General features: G+C 40.7%; 1 protein-coding gene across 3 annotated transcripts in view; it reads right to left on the bottom strand.

Moving 5' to 3' along the window:
* Positions 1-20,075, bottom strand: part of ano1a (anoctamin 1, calcium activated chloride channel a) — a 214,552-nt gene that overhangs the window by 148,846 nt on the left and 45,631 nt on the right. For 2 of the 3 annotated variants that reach the window (XM_072592819.1, XM_072592821.1), the window contains exons 3-5: positions 17,398-17,682; positions 7,788-7,886; positions 3,800-3,951 (exon numbers count right to left, since the gene is read on the bottom strand). In XM_072592819.1, the coding sequence (XP_072448920.1) occupies positions 3,800-3,951; positions 7,788-7,886; positions 17,398-17,682 (536 nt within the window). Of the gene's footprint in view, positions 1-3,799; positions 3,952-7,787; positions 7,887-12,677; positions 12,768-17,397; positions 17,683-20,075 lie in introns of all 3 variants that reach the window. The other variant, XM_072592818.1, reaches the window with a different exon arrangement.

The raw sequence follows: 20,075 nt of genomic DNA, 5'->3' as shown, positions 1-20,075 counted from the left end.
GATGCTGGAATCTGTACTGAAAACAAATACCAGAGATCACAAGGTCAGATAACATGCATGGACAGAGAACAAGCTAATGTTCAAGTCTGGATGACTCTTCATCAGACGAGTCATCTAAAATCACACTCTCCATGGATGCTGCCCGACTCACTGATCTCCAGCATTTGTTGTGCTCAGTTCACTTAAGTTTACTTCGCAACAATGTATCTCAGATATAAAGCTAACTGATCCAGCATGCACTGCTGCTAGTGGAAGAGTGCTCCAAACCTCTCCCCACCATGGGTGTGGATGTCTTCTGAACAAACTGACCTAATTCTCAGGCTATGTCCCCGATTATTTATCTTGCCCTGTTAACATCTTGACTACTTCAGTCAGATCACTGCTCAACCCTCTTAAATTCTGGTGAAGCAGACCTAAATTTTTGTCATCTCTCCTCTTCTTATCTTAATTCCTGAACTCCAGATACAAGACTCTAGCACCAGTTAGTAGCTGTGTACCCAGTGTAACATTTCATTTCCACTTTAATCTAAGCATTTGATTTTGAGCCAGTCTCTTTTCTCTAATCATCTTTGGTTACCTTCTGTCTACCCCCCCAGAAGGGGGGGGGAGGGGGGGTAATGCCGCAAAGACTGGGAGGTGGTTAGGAATGCCTCTGGTGCTTAAGCTGTTTGAGAGTGTGCGCATGCTATTTTAACACTGCAATGACCCAGTTGGTACCTGAAACAGCAGGGGCTATCATATGAAGGGATTAAGCTTTCATCTGTTAATATCACCACCAGAAACTTCTAACCTACTGTTTAAAAAAAAAAGGGAGGGAAAGGGATTTGCAATGGATTGCTTTTCACATCATTTAGATTCAAGTCATGATGGCAGTGAGCATGCTCCTCACTTCAAGTTTCCCCATCAACTGGCAAGACATTTCCTTTACTCCTTTGCAGTTCTCTCCAATCGGTAATTTTCTTGCTGGCTGGTTTTATCTAACCGTTTTCCCTTTGCTCCCACTAACTTTAAGAGATACATTTGGACAGAGCAACATATAAAAAGGTGAGCTATTCCAGAATGGGATGAAGAGGGAAAATTAATTAGCTGGGCCACAGCTCATTTGGGTTAAATTAGAGGAATGTTAACCTGGAACTGGTGTTCTACCAGCTCCAAGTGGGCTCAGAAATGTAATGGACATCTTTCAGGGAGATAAAAAGTGGGCAAAGGTGATTCCCTGGGAAAGTAGCAAGGTTCTGGCATACATCGAGTTGAACTAGCTGTTTAATGCCAATCTCAAAAATAAATCAGCTTCACACTAGGCCATCCTAAACCTTGCAACTTGCTCTGTAATATCATTGGTATTCTTAAGAACCTGCTCAGTTTGCACAACAATTGATCACCAAACCCAGATCAGAAACCAGGACTCCTGGCTAACAGCTCAAGCTGCCTCTAAACAAAAAAGAAAGATCTGGAGAAACTCAATAGGTCTGGCAGCATCTGTGGGGAAACGACTGTGTGTGATTTTTAACTTTGACTTTTGAGCTGCAGGGTGTAGGCGATATTCTCAGCACGAATTCTCATATGGAGAGAGCAAATTGCAGGAAGTCCTCCAACACTCTCTGTCTGGGTAGGTGTTCACTGAACAACATTGTCTTGGGCAATAACAGACAGCAAGGAATGCTCATATAGGCTCAGGTGGTGACTGACCAGCTGACAGCCCAAATATAAAACTCGACCGTCAAGTTTAAAGGAATTTAAAACTAGTGACTGGATTTAAAAAAAAAGTTAAAACATCAATACTGTGGTTAGTGGCACCATCCTTTTCCCTGATCCTTCAGCAGTCCCTCAGGGTCGAGAATGCTTTATTTCCACTCTGGGGTGAGGGGAGGGGGGTTTGGGGAAGAACGGGAGAGGGGGTCTGATGTCTGATGTCCTGGGGTTGCTGAATAATCCAATGCTGGAGCTGCAGACACTGCCCCAGAAGGTCGAGGGCTGTTTGAATGGCGGCGGGAATACTCTGGATTCCGTGAACCCTTTCTGCTGCTCATGCTCTGCCCCCAAGTGGCTGGCCCCTTGGCAGATACACCTTCTCCAGTTTCACCGTCCACTTTGGGAAAGATAATCAGGAAACTCAGCCTCCACCAGCTCCACCCTCTGTTTCAATGCAGCTTTCACCCATCAACAGGCACCTTGGTCTCCCATCCAAGAAATGATCGAAAAGTTGCAGAAAACAGCACTAACCTCTTCTTCAATCTCACCAAAAAGGTCCTCCACAACTCGGTCAGCTGTGAGGGAGTATAGAATATCCTCAAGTTCAGCCGCCTGCAGAAATTTGTCACCATTCTCACGGTGACATACACTCCTCACAGACAGACCCACTATCAGTGCACACTGGGGTCAGACAGAGTGGTGTCATCACATCAACAATTCTCCATCCCCTTCATCGCAACAGTTGCAGGATCAAAAACAAGAGGGCAAAGTGAAAGGCAGGAGTTTTACAGGGGATTTGAGGGAAAAAAAACCTTTCACCCAGAGGGTGGTGGGGATCTGGAATGAACCACCTTCAAAACCTTGAATCAGCATTTGATCTTTCATAACATTCAAGGCAAGAAAGCAAAATTACTACAGCAAGTGTATTTTTGACAGTACAGACTTGGTGGGCTGAAGGACCTCTTATGTACTTTCAGATTCTAACAGTGCAGCCCACCTTGATGCAGTTCCACTGGAATGGAGCCAACTTACAGAATGAGCAGAAACCTGTTCAATCTTTGACATCTCCAGACTAGAAGCAAGACCAACCCAATGGCACCAATGATCATGGCAGGATTGGAATCCAGTCAAATAGCTGGAATTAAAAGCTGGCCTAAAAGTGACTATGTAACCAACATGAATCAAGTAGGCTTTTTTCCTCAACTAATGCCCTTTCAGGAAAGGGACCAGCTGTCCTAACCTGGTAAGGTTCTGGGGAGTGGTGCTGAACAAACAGACCACGGAGTGCAAGTTCATAGCTCCTTTAAAGGTGGATAGAATAGTGAAGGCGGTGTTTGGTATGCTTTCCTTTATTGGTCGGAGTATGAGTACAGGAGTTGGGAGGCCATATTGCGGCTGTACAGGACATTGGTTAGGCCACTGTTAGGATATTGCGTGCAATTCTGGTCTCCTTCCTATTGGAGAGATGTTGTGAAACTTGAAAGGGTTCAGAAAAGATTTACAAGGATGTTGCCAGTGTTGGAGGATTTGAGCTACAGGGAGAGGCTGAACAGGCTGGGGCTGTTTTCCCTGGAGCATCAGAAGCTGAGGGGTGAGTTTATAGAGGCTTATAAAAATCATCAGAGGCATGGATAGGGTAAACAAAGTCTTTTCCCTGTTTGAGGGAGTCCAGAACTAGAGGGCATAGGTTTAGGGAAAGCTATATATAAAAAAAAAAGACCCAAGAGGTAACATATTCATGCAGAAAGTGTATGTGTATGGAATGAGCTGCTAGAGGAAGTGTAAGAGGCTGGTACAATGACAACATTTAAAAGGCATCCGGATGGTTATATGAATAGGAAGAGTTTGGAGGGATATGGGCTGGGTGCTGGCAAGTGGGATTAGATTGGATTAGAATATCTGGCCGGCATGGACGAGTTGGACCAAAGGGTCTATTTCCATGCAGTACATTTATGACTAACTCCAGATTCAGAGCAATATGGTTGCCCTCTGAACAATTAGGGATGGGCAATAAACGCTGGAGACTCGCCAGAGACACCTACACCCAAATAATAAAAATACAGCACACACTGTCCAACATTTAAAAAAAGTGTTTGATGAAACTTACAAGTGCTTCTTCTCTCTGGAGAAGGGGTAAGAAAGGTGCTTAAATACATCATCACTTTGATCATCCACTTTTGGTCGTAACGGTGAAGTCATCTTATGCACAATGCTAGAAAGCTTCAGAAGGATCCCAGTTTTCTCCTTTACTTCATAGACCTGAAGAACGAGGAGCCGCAAATTAAACAACTCCATGGCAATTAAACAGTCAACAGTGCCTTGTATCGTCAAGCAAACTTTGACCAAAAAGATTAGCACATTATCTTCTGACTATATTGGCCTAAGTTTGTAGTAACGATGCCGCAACTATCAGACTCATTAATCCTTTGAAACAGTCAACAACTCTAGTTCATACTGCGTTTTTAAGTAGTGTACTAACTACATAACTACTCCCAACTGGCACCTCTGGCCCAAAAAGGGAAGATAATTTTGTCTGTCGACTGTCAAATGACTCCATTAGAACTTAAAATCCACATTTATCATTCCTTATGAAGTTTGACATTTTAATCTTTTCCATAATTTCATGCATATTGGGCATTCATTTGGCTATAACATTTTCCAATTTTTGTTTTTTTTAAATAGAAAAGGCTTTATCCTGCTTGGTGACTTCATTATTGCTGGACACCTGGAGGTCCTGTTGATTTGGTATCAGCTTCAAGCACATGTCAGGGAAAGGGGAAAAAACACATATACTAGATTGATAAATGTTTGAGAGCAGCTTTCTTCAAAGTCAGTGACAAGTTGTTTTACAGCTGCTGCAAAATTTGATCTCAATTCTACATCAGCATAATACTATGGTCATTTCCAATGTAATTTACTAAAGTCTGAATGCAATTTATAAAGTTTAGTATCCACGCTTTGTCATCTCATTCACCAGATTAATAACTCTTTACTTTTCAGGAATTTAATCAAAGTATTATTCAGGAACTAATCTATTGTGCTGATCTGATCAGAATTTAAATCACAACTAAATATTGCAACTAGGAGAATGTCTACTCTCCCCTCCAGTTCAGAGATAGGGGGCAGATGAAAAGCTTAATACAAGTAACAGATGCAATTTAACCATGCACTGTATTTTGCAAATCCTCACTTGCATCAGGTCACTGCTAAGGGGCCTTTAGAACATGAATCATGTCCACATTCACATTTAGTCTGACCTACCTACATGTTGGGAGGGTGACTGGCCCAGACTAAGTTTTGAAAAAAAAACGTTGTGCGGTTTACAATGTTTTCAGCCAAATGGAATCTATCAAAATGGCAAGCATGGAATGGGCTCGGTTGGCAGCTGTGTACCCTAGTCAGAGGCGGTGACTTCAGGTGGTACACTAGAGCCTGGAACACAAATCCTGGGCTGGTGTTCCTAGTCAATAATGGTGGGAGTGCTGCCAGGCGAGATATTAAACAGACTGACCTAATAACTGGGCCCGAACCATCTCGTGGCACTATTATTGCCAAGAGCAGCTGGTTTCTGAGCGGACACGTGTCCCTCAAATCAGCTATGCAGAGTTTATCCAATCGCATTACATTGCTGTTAGTGTGGTGTAGTACTTCAAAAGTAAGAACTATGATCTTCATAACCTCGTGATTGCAAGATCCCGACAAACAAAATAGACAAAGATTTACTTTCCCCTTTGCACCAAAGTATCATTTTATTTTAGCAGATTTTAAACTTTCCATTAATATCCTCCTTCAGCCCATAAACTCCCTTCCTCTCTGGGTATTTTAGCCAGCTCTAAGTTTCAAACGTGACAAGAAGTGAGCAGAGCGGATTGGAGGGGAATTGCTGGCAATAGGAGCTCCGCAAAAAATAAAACCCGGTGGCATGACATGGCAAAGCAACTGGGGAAACCTGCAGATGAAGCCAGGAATTAACTGGAAACTGTGCCAACAGCAACTGAAGCAGCTGGGAATCATGTTGCTATTCAGAGTTATCTCCAAATGTAGACAGTGCACATGCAAGCAAAATACCAGCCTTTGGGAAAAGGTGAACTGTAATCTGCTGGTATGTATATTGAAATACTGACCATGATATACAAAATTAACATATCCTTACTTACAGCATAAAGCTTTAGGAATGGTTCAAGACAATAATTAGTGGACAATTCCTTACATAAATGATCTTATATTATCTTCAATTCATATGGTCTAATTATGTGTAAATATTAAGCATTTTTAGGAAAGTGATGGTGTAATGGTAATATCACTGGATTAGTCACCCAGGGGCCCTGGTAATGTTATGGAAGTGTGGATTGAATACCACCAAAATCCTGTAGATTCACTGAAAACTGATTCAATTTAAATTGTATTTAAATAAACCTGGAAGCATAAAATAAGTTTACTATGCTCAGTAACATGACCATTAAGTTATGATTAATTTCCATCAAATCCCATCTGGTTTACTAATGTCTTTTTTTAAAAAAGATGATTACTTACACAGTGTGTCTAGGCCTAACAAGTCCACACTGACCCTCTGAAGAGCAACCCACCTAGACCCATTCCCCTACATTTACTCCTTCACCAAACACTACAGGCAATTTAGCATGGCCAATTTACCCTAACCTGCACAACTTTTGGACTGTGGGAGGAAACTGGAGCACCCAGAGGAAACCCACACAGACACGGGGAGAATGTACAAACTCCACACAGACAGACAGTCACCCAAGGCGGGAATTGAACCCAGGTCTCTGGTGCTGTTAGGCAGCAGTGCTAACCACTGTGCCACCGTACTGCCCAGGGGTGAAATCTGCCATTTTTACATGGTCTGGCCTACATAACACTCCTGACTCTCAGCTACCCTCTGAACTTGACAACAAGGCTGCTCAGTGCAGGCTCTCTCAGAGATGGCAGCATCCCGTGAAAGATTGGATTTGTCCCTAATTGGTTAACAAAGTGGATAATGCAACAGTCTGATGCAAATTAAATTCTAACTTTGAATTATTGATCAGTGCGTCTCTCTGAAGGCATAGTGGTACTAGCAAGGTTAGACAGATTGACCTACAATTTGTATCAAGTCAACCTGGATCTAACTCTCATCGTATTGAAAAAAAGAAAGTTAGGATCAGATTGTCAAGCATCAGTTTAAACCAACACATTGTACTATTTGGTTGTTGAAATAGCAGACTATTAATGTGATTAGATAGACACAGTCATGCAAGATAAATTGCTAAGCATTAAGTGGCTTAAAATTAAAGAAAATAAAATTAATTTTGTTGGAGAAACATCAGAAATTTGTCTCCCTTTCCCCCAAAAGATTCTAGAAAACTTCAATTCTATAACAAACGGCAGGTTCCTCACAAGGATAAGCAACAGGTACTCAGATTAATGACAAATACCTGGCACGGATAAGGAGGAGACTAAAATCTAATGAGGGGGGAGGTGGATGCCAGATCCTCATCCCCAGAGCAGAGCAGAGCAGAGCAGAGCAGCATTCTTATTCATCTTTGGTGGGTAACAAAATTAAAGAACTTTCATTTCTATAGTGCATCACATGCTGGGATTCCAACAATGCCTCATGTCAATGAATTACTTTTAAAATGCAGGCATTGTTGTAGTGGCCTGTGCAAACACTAATACTTCAGGCACAGCAAGATCCCAAAAAAGGTAAACTGAGCAAAATATTATAGATCTGAAAAAAAAATGTGCTGGAAAAAAAAAACTTAGTTGGTCCAACAGTGAGAACAGAGAGAAACAGAGGCAAGATTTAGACTTCTAAGATTTAGATGCCTCAGATTGTTTTTAGTGACATTGGTTGAAGGAGAAATTTAGAGGAGACGCGGATGACTTATAGACTAGAAAGTGGAGGGAGTATTTAGCTTCACAAGTTTAAATCCTTTATTTACAATTCTACAAACTAAACCCTTGCTTAATAGGATTTATCCCAAACTCTTCGCGTCTCTTGAACATTGATTTAATAATAGTGCGTAGATAGCCAACTCACCAACAGAAAGGAGCCATCTTGCTTAAGGCACCTAATTATCTGAACACGACAAACTCACCTTTTTAGTCGGCATCTTAATCTTAAGGAACTCAGCTTCTCTGCAAAGCACATGCCATGGTGCATGTATCTTCACAAATCCAAGGCCATAAGCTTTTGTCTAAGAGGTGGAGGTCAAGGCAAAGATGGGAAGAAAACAATGATTAACCACAATTTACAGAAAGTTAGCCTTCACTCAATTACTTTCATGACATGTTGAAACTCAATCATTGCATTGCTGACAATGTATTAACATATAACCACCAAGATGCCAGTTGGCAACCTGCTTAATCAACAAGTGCTTTTCATGCACATATTCCATTTCTTACTGGAGGGCAACATTCGGAGACTAGGCAGGTGTATAACCTAGGGCTCTCAAAAGATTAACTGTGCCTCACTTCAGGAATTGGAGATCATTCCAGTGAGGTGTAATTCTCCATTTTGCTCCTCATTCACTCTGGTGTCCGACACTGGCTATACCCATGTTTATTCACTTCCTAACCAACCCCCTATATCCATTGGGCAGCCCAAAACAAAGTTCTAATTTTTAATTGAAGTGGTCAATGAGTAGATACAGGTCAGTCAATGAAAGAGTAACTTTTAATAATGTCATGATCAACATGTGACTTTAAAAAAAAAGAGGCAATTTGAATCAAAAGTTCAGTTTGTATTGAAGGACCAACAAGATAGTTCAGAAACTCACTGACAACATCAAGGGACCCAAAACTGAAATAGGGTGCATCTGTATCAAAGCTAAAAGAATGGATGATTTAGGAATGCCAATACATTTACAAATTGTAAACTTCTACAAAGTGGTTATCCTGCCAGCAATGCATATTCACTGAAAAAAGAAACTTACAGTCGAGTTTCACAATAACTAATCACCATCACCAACACCACTACACAGACAAAGAAACCAAAGACCAACCTGCAGTAAGAGAAGAACAATGAAAATAGTCAGCTAGTTTTGGGAATGAATAACAGCAATAACATAGGATTTGGACAATTTGAAATGACAATGCTTTGATATCCAAAATTCAAGATTTTGTTTTGCTTTGTGTCATGTGGGTGGTGGTGGGAAGGATCGAGAATTATAGGAGAATAAAAAATGAAATTACTGAACCGAGTGTTCTCCTTTTCCTGTTATTCCACCAAATGACTCTTAAAATTATGAACTGGGTACTCCATAGGAGGATTCAACATTTTCATTTATGACTCTTTGATCTCAAACTCTAACATTTCTGGCAGACAGAAACACAGGAACAGTCAGAGAATCCAGCTCCAACCAAACTTGGTCATTTCAATGACAGGCAATTCACAATTGGAGTTCACATTCATGTCATGGAACTGAAAGTACAAGCATTGTACAAAAGAATTAACGTAAACTACTGTAACATCAAGATTAGTCCATTTTTATAAAATGCGAGTGGAACTATTTTACACACTCCAAATTGTATGAACTAAATTGAGTAACTCAAAATTTAATACTGAAGTGCTTTGCATGACTACAATTTTAAGAGATTATGAAATCATCCATATCAAACAATGATATTTTGCAAGTGAAATGTTAGTAGTTTTATCACTAAATGTTTTGCCTCAGGCATACTGCTTACCCACAGCTATCACATTGTTAAACAGCACCTTCTTATGACAGTGAAGCAAGCTTTGGTGCTAATTAATCCAAATTGCACCCAAGGGCAACTGGTGCTAAATTATAAATTCATTAGTTCCACTTAAGAAGAATCCATTAATCTACCACTTGCACAACGTGCAACAGCTAAATGTTTACCAAAATTGGAATGAGAATTGGCAAAATGCCTTCTTGAACTAACATTTGTAATATTAACTTACATGTACAGCAAGACCTTTGAAGTGTCTAGGTTGGATGAATAATTTTTATCCCAGATGAAATGTGTGATAATAAGCACAAGAAATATTGTCCTGCCCTCTCTCTGGTTAATGCGTTTTGAATGCAGCCTACAAGCAACAAATGGCTGCTGAGAGTGTGCGGTCCTCCAATGAATTTCTAAATAAAATCTTCAGACTATCAATTATGTGCACAAACATGACAAAGCCATGACCTCAATCAAGGGGCTAATAAATAATGATGCATATATGACGACCAGCACACCAACAAAAAAAAATTAGCCCTTTCAAATCGCAAGTCAACTGACGCACTTTCAAAACGCTTGCTTTCAAACTTCACTGACATCATTGTAAGCCACGAGTTGGTACAGAGTTCTGTTAATCACTGGGTCAATGCTGAGTTACTTTATATGAGACAGGACATTCGCTAACTGGCCTCATTGAGCCAATGTATAATCGCGTACCGTCATTGGAAAGAGACCCTCTGCAGTGAAAGTAGGGGGATCTGCATGAAAATCACAAGTGCAGCCCCCAAAGAGTATTTCGTTTTCATTGGGATGTTTGGTGGGGGGTGGGGAGTGTGCACCAGAGTGGGAAAATAGGGCTGCTTCATCTATCTTATTGGCTACACTTAATGGAACTGGCTGGACCACTTATTAGTTGCCTCCAAAGTGGAATTTTGGGGATCTTGGAGTGTGAAACCCAAATGTGCCAATTATACCCAGTAACAGCAAATATAAACAATTATGTATTTGCAGAGTTAGGACGGCCTTTTGGAGAGGCAAGCCCACTTTGGATCTAGTCCAGAGACACATTTGGCAGAGATCAGATGCCATTTGCTGGAAGTCAGGTGACCATTGGAATCAGTAAAAGTAGGCATGAGTGTGTTAAAAATGCACAAGTGTGTTACTGCTTTTAGGCTCATTTGAGATTATTAGTAGAGCTGTCAGAATCAACTGCAAAAACCACTTTACAAAGCTGTCAACAGCATTTGTTAAAAGTCTCAAAGCATTTCAAAGTCATGCTTTTTCAAATCATTGAAAGCAAAATGTTGATTGCTATTTCATTCTGTCTGTTGACATAAGTCAGAGGGGCTTCATTACTAGACTAATGCTGCATGATTGATTTTATACATTTTTATAGACTTTTCTATTTGATGCTGATAGACTGGTGTCAGACTACAAATGTCAGCAAGAGATAAAAATGTGTTTTAAAGAAAAAGGTTAATATTTTGTACAGTTGAAGAAATGCAAATGTTGCAAAGACATTTTCTATACATTAGACGCTTTTCAATATAGACAGTCTAATATATGCAGAAGTCTGATCTGTTGAATTCCATTGTGTGTCTCAGGTCTGCTCAGGATGGTAAATGTTAACTTGATGAGTAAGTGGCAGCATGGTGCCTCAGTGGTTAGCACTGCTGCCTCACAGCACCATGGACCCAGGTTTGATTCTCAGCCTGGGGTGAATGACTGTGTGGAGTTTGCACATTCTCCCCATGCTTGCATGGGTTTTCTCCCACAGTCCAAAGATCTGTAGGTCAGGTGGGTCAGGTGAATTGGCCATGCTAAATTGCCACAGTGTTAGATGCACTTGTCAGAGGGCAAATGGATCTGGGTGGGTTATTCTTCAGAGGAACCGTGTGGACTTGTTGGGCCAAAGGGCCTGTTTCCACACTGTAGTGGAATCTAATCAGGCCTGTGGGCAAGGAGGGAGAAGGGATTGATGCCTGTCTGTGGTGTGAGTTTGAATAGGAGCTACCAAGTGCCATGTGCATGGCCATAATGAAAAGGTTGACATAGTGGGCATGAGTTGGCAAGGATAGAGCAGGGGTGGAGAATGCATGTAGAAGTTTGACAAGTGAGGCCTAGAGAGGAGGATGTTTGTTTTAAAATGAAATTTCTGTGGCATGCCAATGCAGTGGGACATGCCTTTCACCTCTGCAGTCTCCCCACATGTTCCAGGGTCACCCAGGAAGATGGCTACCCTGGAGCACAAGTCTACTTGTCCCCAGGTCAGCTCTGTGGAGCTGGAAAACATTCCAGTTCCTGACCCACTAACACAAGTCCACGCCTTGGTCTCTATCAGATAAGACTGAGTGCGGCAGTGGATAACTAGGAATTGTGGCACTTTGAGCAACAAATTGGTAATTAGTCGTTGCTCATAATCCATATCCATGGACACTAGCCAGAAGGAATAAATCAGCAATTTTTATAACAATGTAGTTTCAAACAATTGCAAAGGTTCCCAAATGGGCTGTATTAAGGAACCAACTGCAAAGAGTAATGTTAACAGTTTGTTTGCAGGAGAGAGAGTTGGGTCTATTTGGAAAACAAAATGTGACTGCTGTCGTAGTTCAAGTTGGTCATGTTCACCATGTACTAATGCCATAATCTCTCATGTTTGCCCTGAATTGTCAGCACATCACAGATCTAGTTCAGGGTACAAAGGAAATGAGCCTTTTGCAAACAGAAACTCAACTGGAATGCTGCTCGTGGTGGCAGAGAAATTTCAAACTGATCACTGTTCAGAAGAACTGACTCAAATATGAAATCTAAGGATAGCGAAAAAGTTACAAAAATACGATAATAGATTAATTTGTGTATTTGGATGTTGTGGCTACTTTTTTTTCTGGAATTGGGACTACTGGGAACAAGTTGAGACAAATGAAAGATGTGCTGAGCTCTTAAGTTTGGAAACTCAGATAGTGGTGGGTTTTCAAGTGGGTCAGACATTCAAATGTTATCAGTTTTCATTTCCAAGTGGTGCGGTCATAATACTGTTGAACCACCTCCCTTCTGAGAAGGTGGGAATACTACTGCCAGAGTTAAAGCAGGAGAGAATGAGAGAGTCAGAAAAATGAAAAGTCAAATGTGTTAATACAAAAGTACCCCGTTCACAAGTTATAAGAGTCATTTCACCACAAATTTTTCAAGTATAATTGGGAGAGTCAGAAAATATACAGCCAGCTACACAATGGCTAATCACTACAAAGACCATAGCTACCAGAATTGCATTCACCACGTTGCTACATAATGGCTCCTACCAGTTGTGGATCACCATTCAAATCCTGCTGCATGGATTCAGAGCTATTAGCTCTTTTCATTACTGGACTGGCCTCACAGCTGAGATCATTCTGAGCATCAAGGGAGTAGCAGTAGGGGAATAATACAAGAGAGACAAACAATATACCAGACACAGAGTGTTTAACCAAGTAAAATAGCAAAGTCAAACATCATATACACACAATAAATAGTTGCAGAAATATCAGCCGAGATTTGATCATGTGAATTCTGTAAACATGTTACAACCAATGCTTTGGGACTCCTCATCCTCCCTTCACCTGCAAAGGGCAAATCACACTGGACCATCTCACCAGGAGGATGACATGGCCTCATTCGATGTTGAAATTTATTTCATTATATGCTCCACAGTTAAAGCCTGCCAGATTTACTAAACAATATTAATCCTGATTAATAGGCAGAATTTTCCAAAAGGGTGCGTCACATTCTAAGGTGTGTTACGTTTCATTGGTTTTATCAGAATACATACCCTTAGCTTCAGTTCCTTTTGGCTTGTTTGGCTGTAGCCAATCTAACAGCTGGATTAGTAAAGTCTTATTTAGGGAGTCAGCAGTATTTCAAAATACCCAGTTGCAGTGCAATTTAGGGGTGGTATGGTCACTGGAAATAAAGTATTTGTACTTTTTAATCCTAAAAAAAGTCACTCTCATTTCTCCAAAAAGGATGCTGTGGCAGAGAGTAAGTTATCACAAATCCCATCAGGTCAGGCGTGATGTACAGCAGTAAATTCACAGCATACGCTACATTTGACAAATGCATTCATTTAAATTCCTTTTGACTGTGAGGAAAGCCATTTATATCATCCTGGACATTACTCCATACAAACCCAAAAAATTGTCTGATAATTAAATTGCAATATATACTGAAGAAAAATTGAAAAGAAGAATTAAATACATATGAAGTAACAGAAGAAAACTGTCCAAATCAGATATACAAATAACTTGGCAGATTAAAAATCACATTAGCAAAACAGCCATTGAGTTAAACAAAATACCTCAACCATATTGCAGCTACACTTCAAACCATGTGCTCCAAAAGAATTATAGCAGCTGTCACTCTATACACTGGGTAATAATGAGAGAATTCAAACATGTCCTATGTGGAATATCATGCTCTAAGTTGACCGAAGACAGTGATGAGTTTGCTTGGGATGCTTTCATTCGAATGTCAGCATTAACTGGAAGTATTCAGAAAGAGTTTTTTTGACCAGGAGCAACTCCATACATGCAGCTGTTGGGTTTACACAGAGCTGTGTTTGGAACTGTCTTGAGATTTTGTTCCCCAGGGGCAACTTGTGTACACAAAAGGTGGTGGAGAAACAGAATACAACCATAACAATCCACTGACAAGCAAAATAATTAAAAATGAAATAAAATTGCCAAGATTAACAATTAGATCATAAAAACCAAATCAGGCAATTAATTGACCTCCTTTAAAGAAAACGTAGTGTATTTTTGTAATTAAGTCTAACTACGGTCCATTCCAAAACTTTTGCAGTTGTGTTTTTCTGCCTTTCAGTCTGTACCCTTAGTTCCTGCACTATTTGGGACTCACATTCACACATCTATTTTGACATTCAACGTTCTGTTCTCAGTTTCGAAGTAGGTAATTACATCTCCCATATTGCACATTTTACATATACTTCCAGTCTATCACTTAGCCTTTCCTTGTTTCACCATCAAACACCTAATTATCTCAAAACAACAAATGCTGGAGATCACAGTGGGTCAGACAGCATCCATGGAGAGAGAGTAAGCTAACGTTGAGTCTAGATGATTCTTCAAGTAGTTCTGGAGTTGGCCTGAGTTTGTACATACTCCATTTATTTAACCAACATAATTGCTTGTAGCAATTCACGGAACTATCTGATTCCAAGAAACCTTTGCAAAAAAACAACTGGCTTGGTGAACCAACCAACAACTCCAACCCTCCAATTCTTCAACCAACTAGTGATCAATTTGTTGCCAAAAGCCTTGGCCTTCAGTATTTCTCTTCAGTACATTTTCCAGCATCTGCAGTAATTTTCACTGAGTTATCATAAACCTCTTCTGAAGGCCTGAGACCATAGAGGAGTCAGACCACCTGGACGCTACACAGGGGACATTCTCCCATCCAGGGAAACAGAAGATTTTTCCAAAGCACAGGGTCCATTTTGGATTGAGAAAATTTGGGGAATCCAGGCTGAGAGATTAACCTGACCAGGAATCAGAGCTACACCTGAGTAGGTCACTTATCATAGAATCCCTACAGCACAGAAAGAGGCCATTCAGCCCATCAAGCCTGCACAGACTGCCTAAAGAGCATCACACTGAGACATAACCACCCACTAACCCCATACCTGGTAATAAGATAGCTAATCCACCTAGCCTGCACATCTTGAACACTATGGGACAATTTAACATGGCCTAGCTAACCTGCAGATCTTTGAACTGAGGAATAAGCTTGTGACGAAAAAGAAGTGATCAAAATTAATGAAACAGAAAAGCTGCTACATGAATTCTGGAACATCAATTCAATCTTCAATTCGCTAGACCAATCAGGATGCTTGCTCACAGAGTAGTGATGGAAGGTGGATTACCAGCTGTTAATGTTACTGTGGAAGAGGACATCTGAAATACAGTTTCCCAAATGGACCAACCAGGAAGGAGAGAGCAGCGGAGTATTCCAGAACAGTCGACATTAGTTTTATTTTGAGCAAGTGAAAAAAAAGAGTGGAGATTTCTTTTTCAGTTGTAGCTCACATTAGGTCAGTTAGATCACACATCATAACCAGGTTTTGAACGGTAGAAAAGAAACCCTTAAAATTTAAAAAATCGGCTTCAAAGGCTTGTACTATGTCCTTAACATGCAATGTCTAAAATTTAATATCAATTTATTTCATATAGCCATATCTTCCATCTGGGAAGAGAAATACGTATTAGTGTATAGACCATCAGCTGGGGCTTCAGCAAGGTGAGAGGTATCACAGTGTGGGGAGGGAAGGGGGTTGCAGAGGGAGATGGGGTAAGTGAGGGAGGTAGGGAATCTTTAGTGGAGAGGAAATGCAGGTTCTTAAAAATATTACTACATACTACTGCACCCCCCCTCTCCCTTTCCCACTCAAGTTCCACGAAGCAGACCAAGGGTTTTGGCAATAAATTGATCATGAGTTGGTTGAAGAATTGGAGGGTTGGAGTGGTTGGCTGGCTCACCAAGCCAGTTGTTTTTTTTGCAAAGGTTTCTTGGAATCAGATTAGTCCCGTGAATTGCTACAAACTGCAATATTATGTTGGTTAAATAAATGGAGTATGTACAAACTCAGGCCAACTCCAGATGTACAAACTCAGGCCAACTCCAGATGTACAAACTCAGGCCAACTCCAGATGTACAAACTCAGGCCAACTCCAGATGTACAAACTCAGGCCAACTCCAGATGTACAAACTCAGGCCAAGTTCACTTGGAGGGGTGGTGTCTCTGAAATGGTCAGTGACATCAGCTTAGTGCAGTATTTAGGTACTGGTTTTACAAGGGATTCAAACCGTTGCAAATTGTTTCAGAATGAATCTGCTGCGGAGCAAATGTTAATGCTGATGGAGTGCTGTCAGTGAAGCATCATGCTCCCCACCCACCCCTTACTGGAATTCACTTCTGTCCATTATGTTTGGGAATCCAATGTGAACTGACAACAGAATGCACTACAAACAGCCGTAGTTACAGACTTAACTACAGTATAAAAACTCTAGTTTAACCTATTGCAATTATTTGTGAGCACCTTAATTATTTAATGTGACAAGGCTCAATTACATTTAGCTTACAGCCTTATTCAATTTAAACACAATAACCCTAACTGCTGTATGACAGTGGAGGATGATTGTGGTCACTCAGGATGGGGAAAAAGTAAAATAAACATGCTCACTTATATTCATTAAAATAGGTTAAAGAGCTGTCCACTTGATGAAAATATGGAATAGATTGCCTCTGGCCCGAACTTTATTAATCACAATTGCAAAGTAGCTCAGCTAAATAAATATCTTTGTGAACTGTATTAGACAGTGACTTAGTTTCATTTTGCATATTCCAGGAGTATTGCTATATTAGATTGCGAATCAGAAAGTGAGCTACAGAGTTATATTTAAAGATTTTCCACAATAATTAAAAGGTTTCCAATAGTGGGAGAACACTACATTTATTGGTTCACATCAGCATCAGCTGAGTGGCTAGACCTGAATATCACAGGTATCATGAAGCCAATCTTCATGTATTATTGTTGAGCAGTCAAGGGTTGTTAAACTAGGGATCTTGGGGGATTTCACAGTGGTGATGGTGGTGGAGAGGAATCACTGAAGCAGGGATCAAACCCTATATTGTTGGCATTAGTCCAGACTACACCCTAGGTGTAGAGTCAACTGAGCTAATTGGCTCCCCCCAGACCCCTCCTGCCCAAAGAGGAATATATATCCTCCAACTAACCTAATCAGTGTTTTGGTTTTGAGATAGGTCAATAGGTCAGCACAGAGTCATAGAACGGTTACTATTCAGGAGGCCATTCGGCCAACTGACCCTGCACCAGCTTGTTCAATGAACATTCCTCATCGCCAGCCTTTTCCTGAAATGTGCGATTATTATTTCAAATGAATAATCATCCAATACAATCTTGAACATCGCACTGATCTTTGCATTGATCTGAAGGAGTGTAATATTACCTCTTCATCACTTTCCAGTTCCAATCCTGCTTCAATAAGGTTTAGTTCAAACTCTTCTCTGCGCATTTTCCTGTCATCATCCGGAAACTCGGAGGGCTGGAGAGGAGGCTCAGTCTGATCCTGCTGGGAACCACCAACTGTACTCTGCTGGCGGGAGCTGAGCCCCTTGCGATTGGCTTTCTTATACTGATACACCAGCACATAATCCACATGACGTTTTCCATCTTGTAAATACAAACCACTTGGTTTTTTAAGATCCTGGTCTGCAGGAACAGTGTTCAAAACCTAAAACAAAAAAAACAGAAGTGGGGGGTGGGGAGAAGAAAAAAAAGAGAATGTCTTCATACAGAAGTGTGTCTTTTCAAAGGTTACATTGCTGTTGGCTGAATGTGGAGTAGAGGCACATATCCAAGAGCATCATCCGAAATAGGCTGTTCAGATCACTGTGGCATTGCAACCTCATCCCCATCACCTTGAAGCCCCTGCAGCCAGCCCTACAAGGATTTGTGCTCCTGAAGTCAAAGTTGGGCAAATACATCTCCAGTCCACTATCTTTATCCCTCCAGCTGCCTATGAGCCCTAAGCCCAAATTCCTACAACTTCTATTTATAGCATCTTAAGGGAATGGGGTCCATACAAAACTAATGACACGAACCAGATAAAGAGACAGCCGGTCAGATATTTAAGCTCTCAAAATCCCTTTAGTGAAGGGGTGTGTCTCCCTTTTACATTCAGTTAAATTTCTGACTGAGCTTCATTTTCTTGTCCCCCCAAAAAAAAGGCTCACAAAAGGAAATCTCCTTCCTGGGTCTGGTTGGTTTTCTTGGATCTTTCATGGGACATGGGCATTGCTGGCTGGGTCAACACTTATTGCCCTTCCTTAACAGAGTGGATTGTTAGGCCTCTCAGAGGGCATTTAGGAGTCTACTGCATTGCGGAGATCTGGAATCACATGCAGACCAGATCAGGGAAAGGCAGCAAATTTTCATCCTTTTAAATAAAAGGGACATTCATGCACACCATGGTTTTATGACAAATCAATATTGGTTTCATGGTATACACTACCAATTGTGTGTGTATGGATATACAAATTCTAAACTTGATTTTCTTTTAAAAGGATGCATTAAAACACAATAGTTTAGACATGATATTCAGTTTTATTAAGCTATTTGGATGCTCAGTTCAAATCTCAAACTGCATCAGAAACAAAATGGGACCAGAGCTTCTACTGCAAGTTATAATTCATTTATGAAAATTCATTTGTGGGTCATGGGTGTCACTGGCTGGGTCATCCCTAGTTGTCCCCCCGAGAAGGTGAGGATGAGCTGCCTTCTTGAACTGCCACAGTCCATGAAAGAAGAGGAAACAGCTTAAAATGGAATAAAAGGCTATTTTCTAAATTTTTTTCAAGTTGAGGGAAGGCACAAATACAATATCAAAAATATTTCTAAGCAGTGTTGATTGTGGTTTCAAATAGTCTGGAAACCAACACATTCTCCAAATCTGACCAACTAAATGCTCTTGTATTTTGAGAAGGAAAGGTGAACATTTGAGAAACATTTTAAAAGGGAAGTAATGAACACCAAGGCTCCCAGAGTGTACAGGATGAAAGCAGCTCCTATATTTCATTATATAGTACAGCATTGCTGCACCCCTTACAAGTTCAGATCAAACCAATAATCCATGTGAAAAAAACTAACATAATAAAATGTGACTACCAAACATTTAGAAAGGTCAGATTTGCAGGCGTTTAAAAAAAACCCATCTTCGATGAACGTTGAGAGGACGGGAGAAAGGGAGAGAGAGTCTTGCCATTGAGTGTGTGTGTCATGTAGAAAGATTCTGGGTAAGGGATTACACAAAGTAACCTTGCAACCTAGATTAACAGTCTAACACTACCACCATTCAGCCATCAATTCCCCTCTTCCAAAAGTACCAGCTCTGTTTATATCTGTGACCTGAAGCACAAGGCAGTTTAAATTCAGACAAGCTGGAGGAGGTGAAAAGTAGAACTTGGATGTTCCTGCCAGGATTTACAAACTGAGCTCGGCAGGGTTTGAAATAATGGACTGACAAATGGGAATACAAATGTAAAATTGTGCACCATATCACAATGCAGAAATAGAAAAGACATGAAAACCAGGAGCACAGCATTTAGCAAAGAAAACCTTGGAACAATCTCAAAGTGTTACCTGATGCAATGCTGTTTGGATCTAAATTACAAAACAGAAAAAATAACTCAAAGCAGAAGAGGTGGTCGGATATTCCATTCTGAAATGGAGGTAAGTTAAAATCTGTTTTTAAAACCAACATTTCCTCTAAGCTGCATAGCCACTCGGAGACCCCACCCCCCTCCCCCCCATATCTATCAACACAACCAACTAAGTTGGTAGGATATAGGAGCAGAATTAGGCCATTCAGCCCATTGGTCTGCTCCACTGTTCAACCATGGCTGATATGCCCCTCACTCCCATTTTCCCCATATCCCTTCAATAATTTGTCTAACCCCTTCTTAAATTTCTGACTGTCCCAGCGTCTACTGCACTTGGAGGTAGCAAATTCCACTGATTCACAACCCTTTGGGAGAAGTAGTGTCTCCTCAGCTCTGTTTTAAATTTGCTGCCCCCTTATCCTAATACATTGACTTCCAACAGGAGCTGCTATCCCACACAAACATC

This window comes from Chiloscyllium punctatum, chromosome 22 (genome assembly GCF_047496795.1).
Source record: "Chiloscyllium punctatum isolate Juve2018m chromosome 22, sChiPun1.3, whole genome shotgun sequence".
NCBI classification, from domain to species: Eukaryota; Metazoa; Chordata; class Chondrichthyes; order Orectolobiformes; family Hemiscylliidae; genus Chiloscyllium; species Chiloscyllium punctatum.
This window is presented reverse-complemented; position numbering and strand designations above follow the sequence as displayed.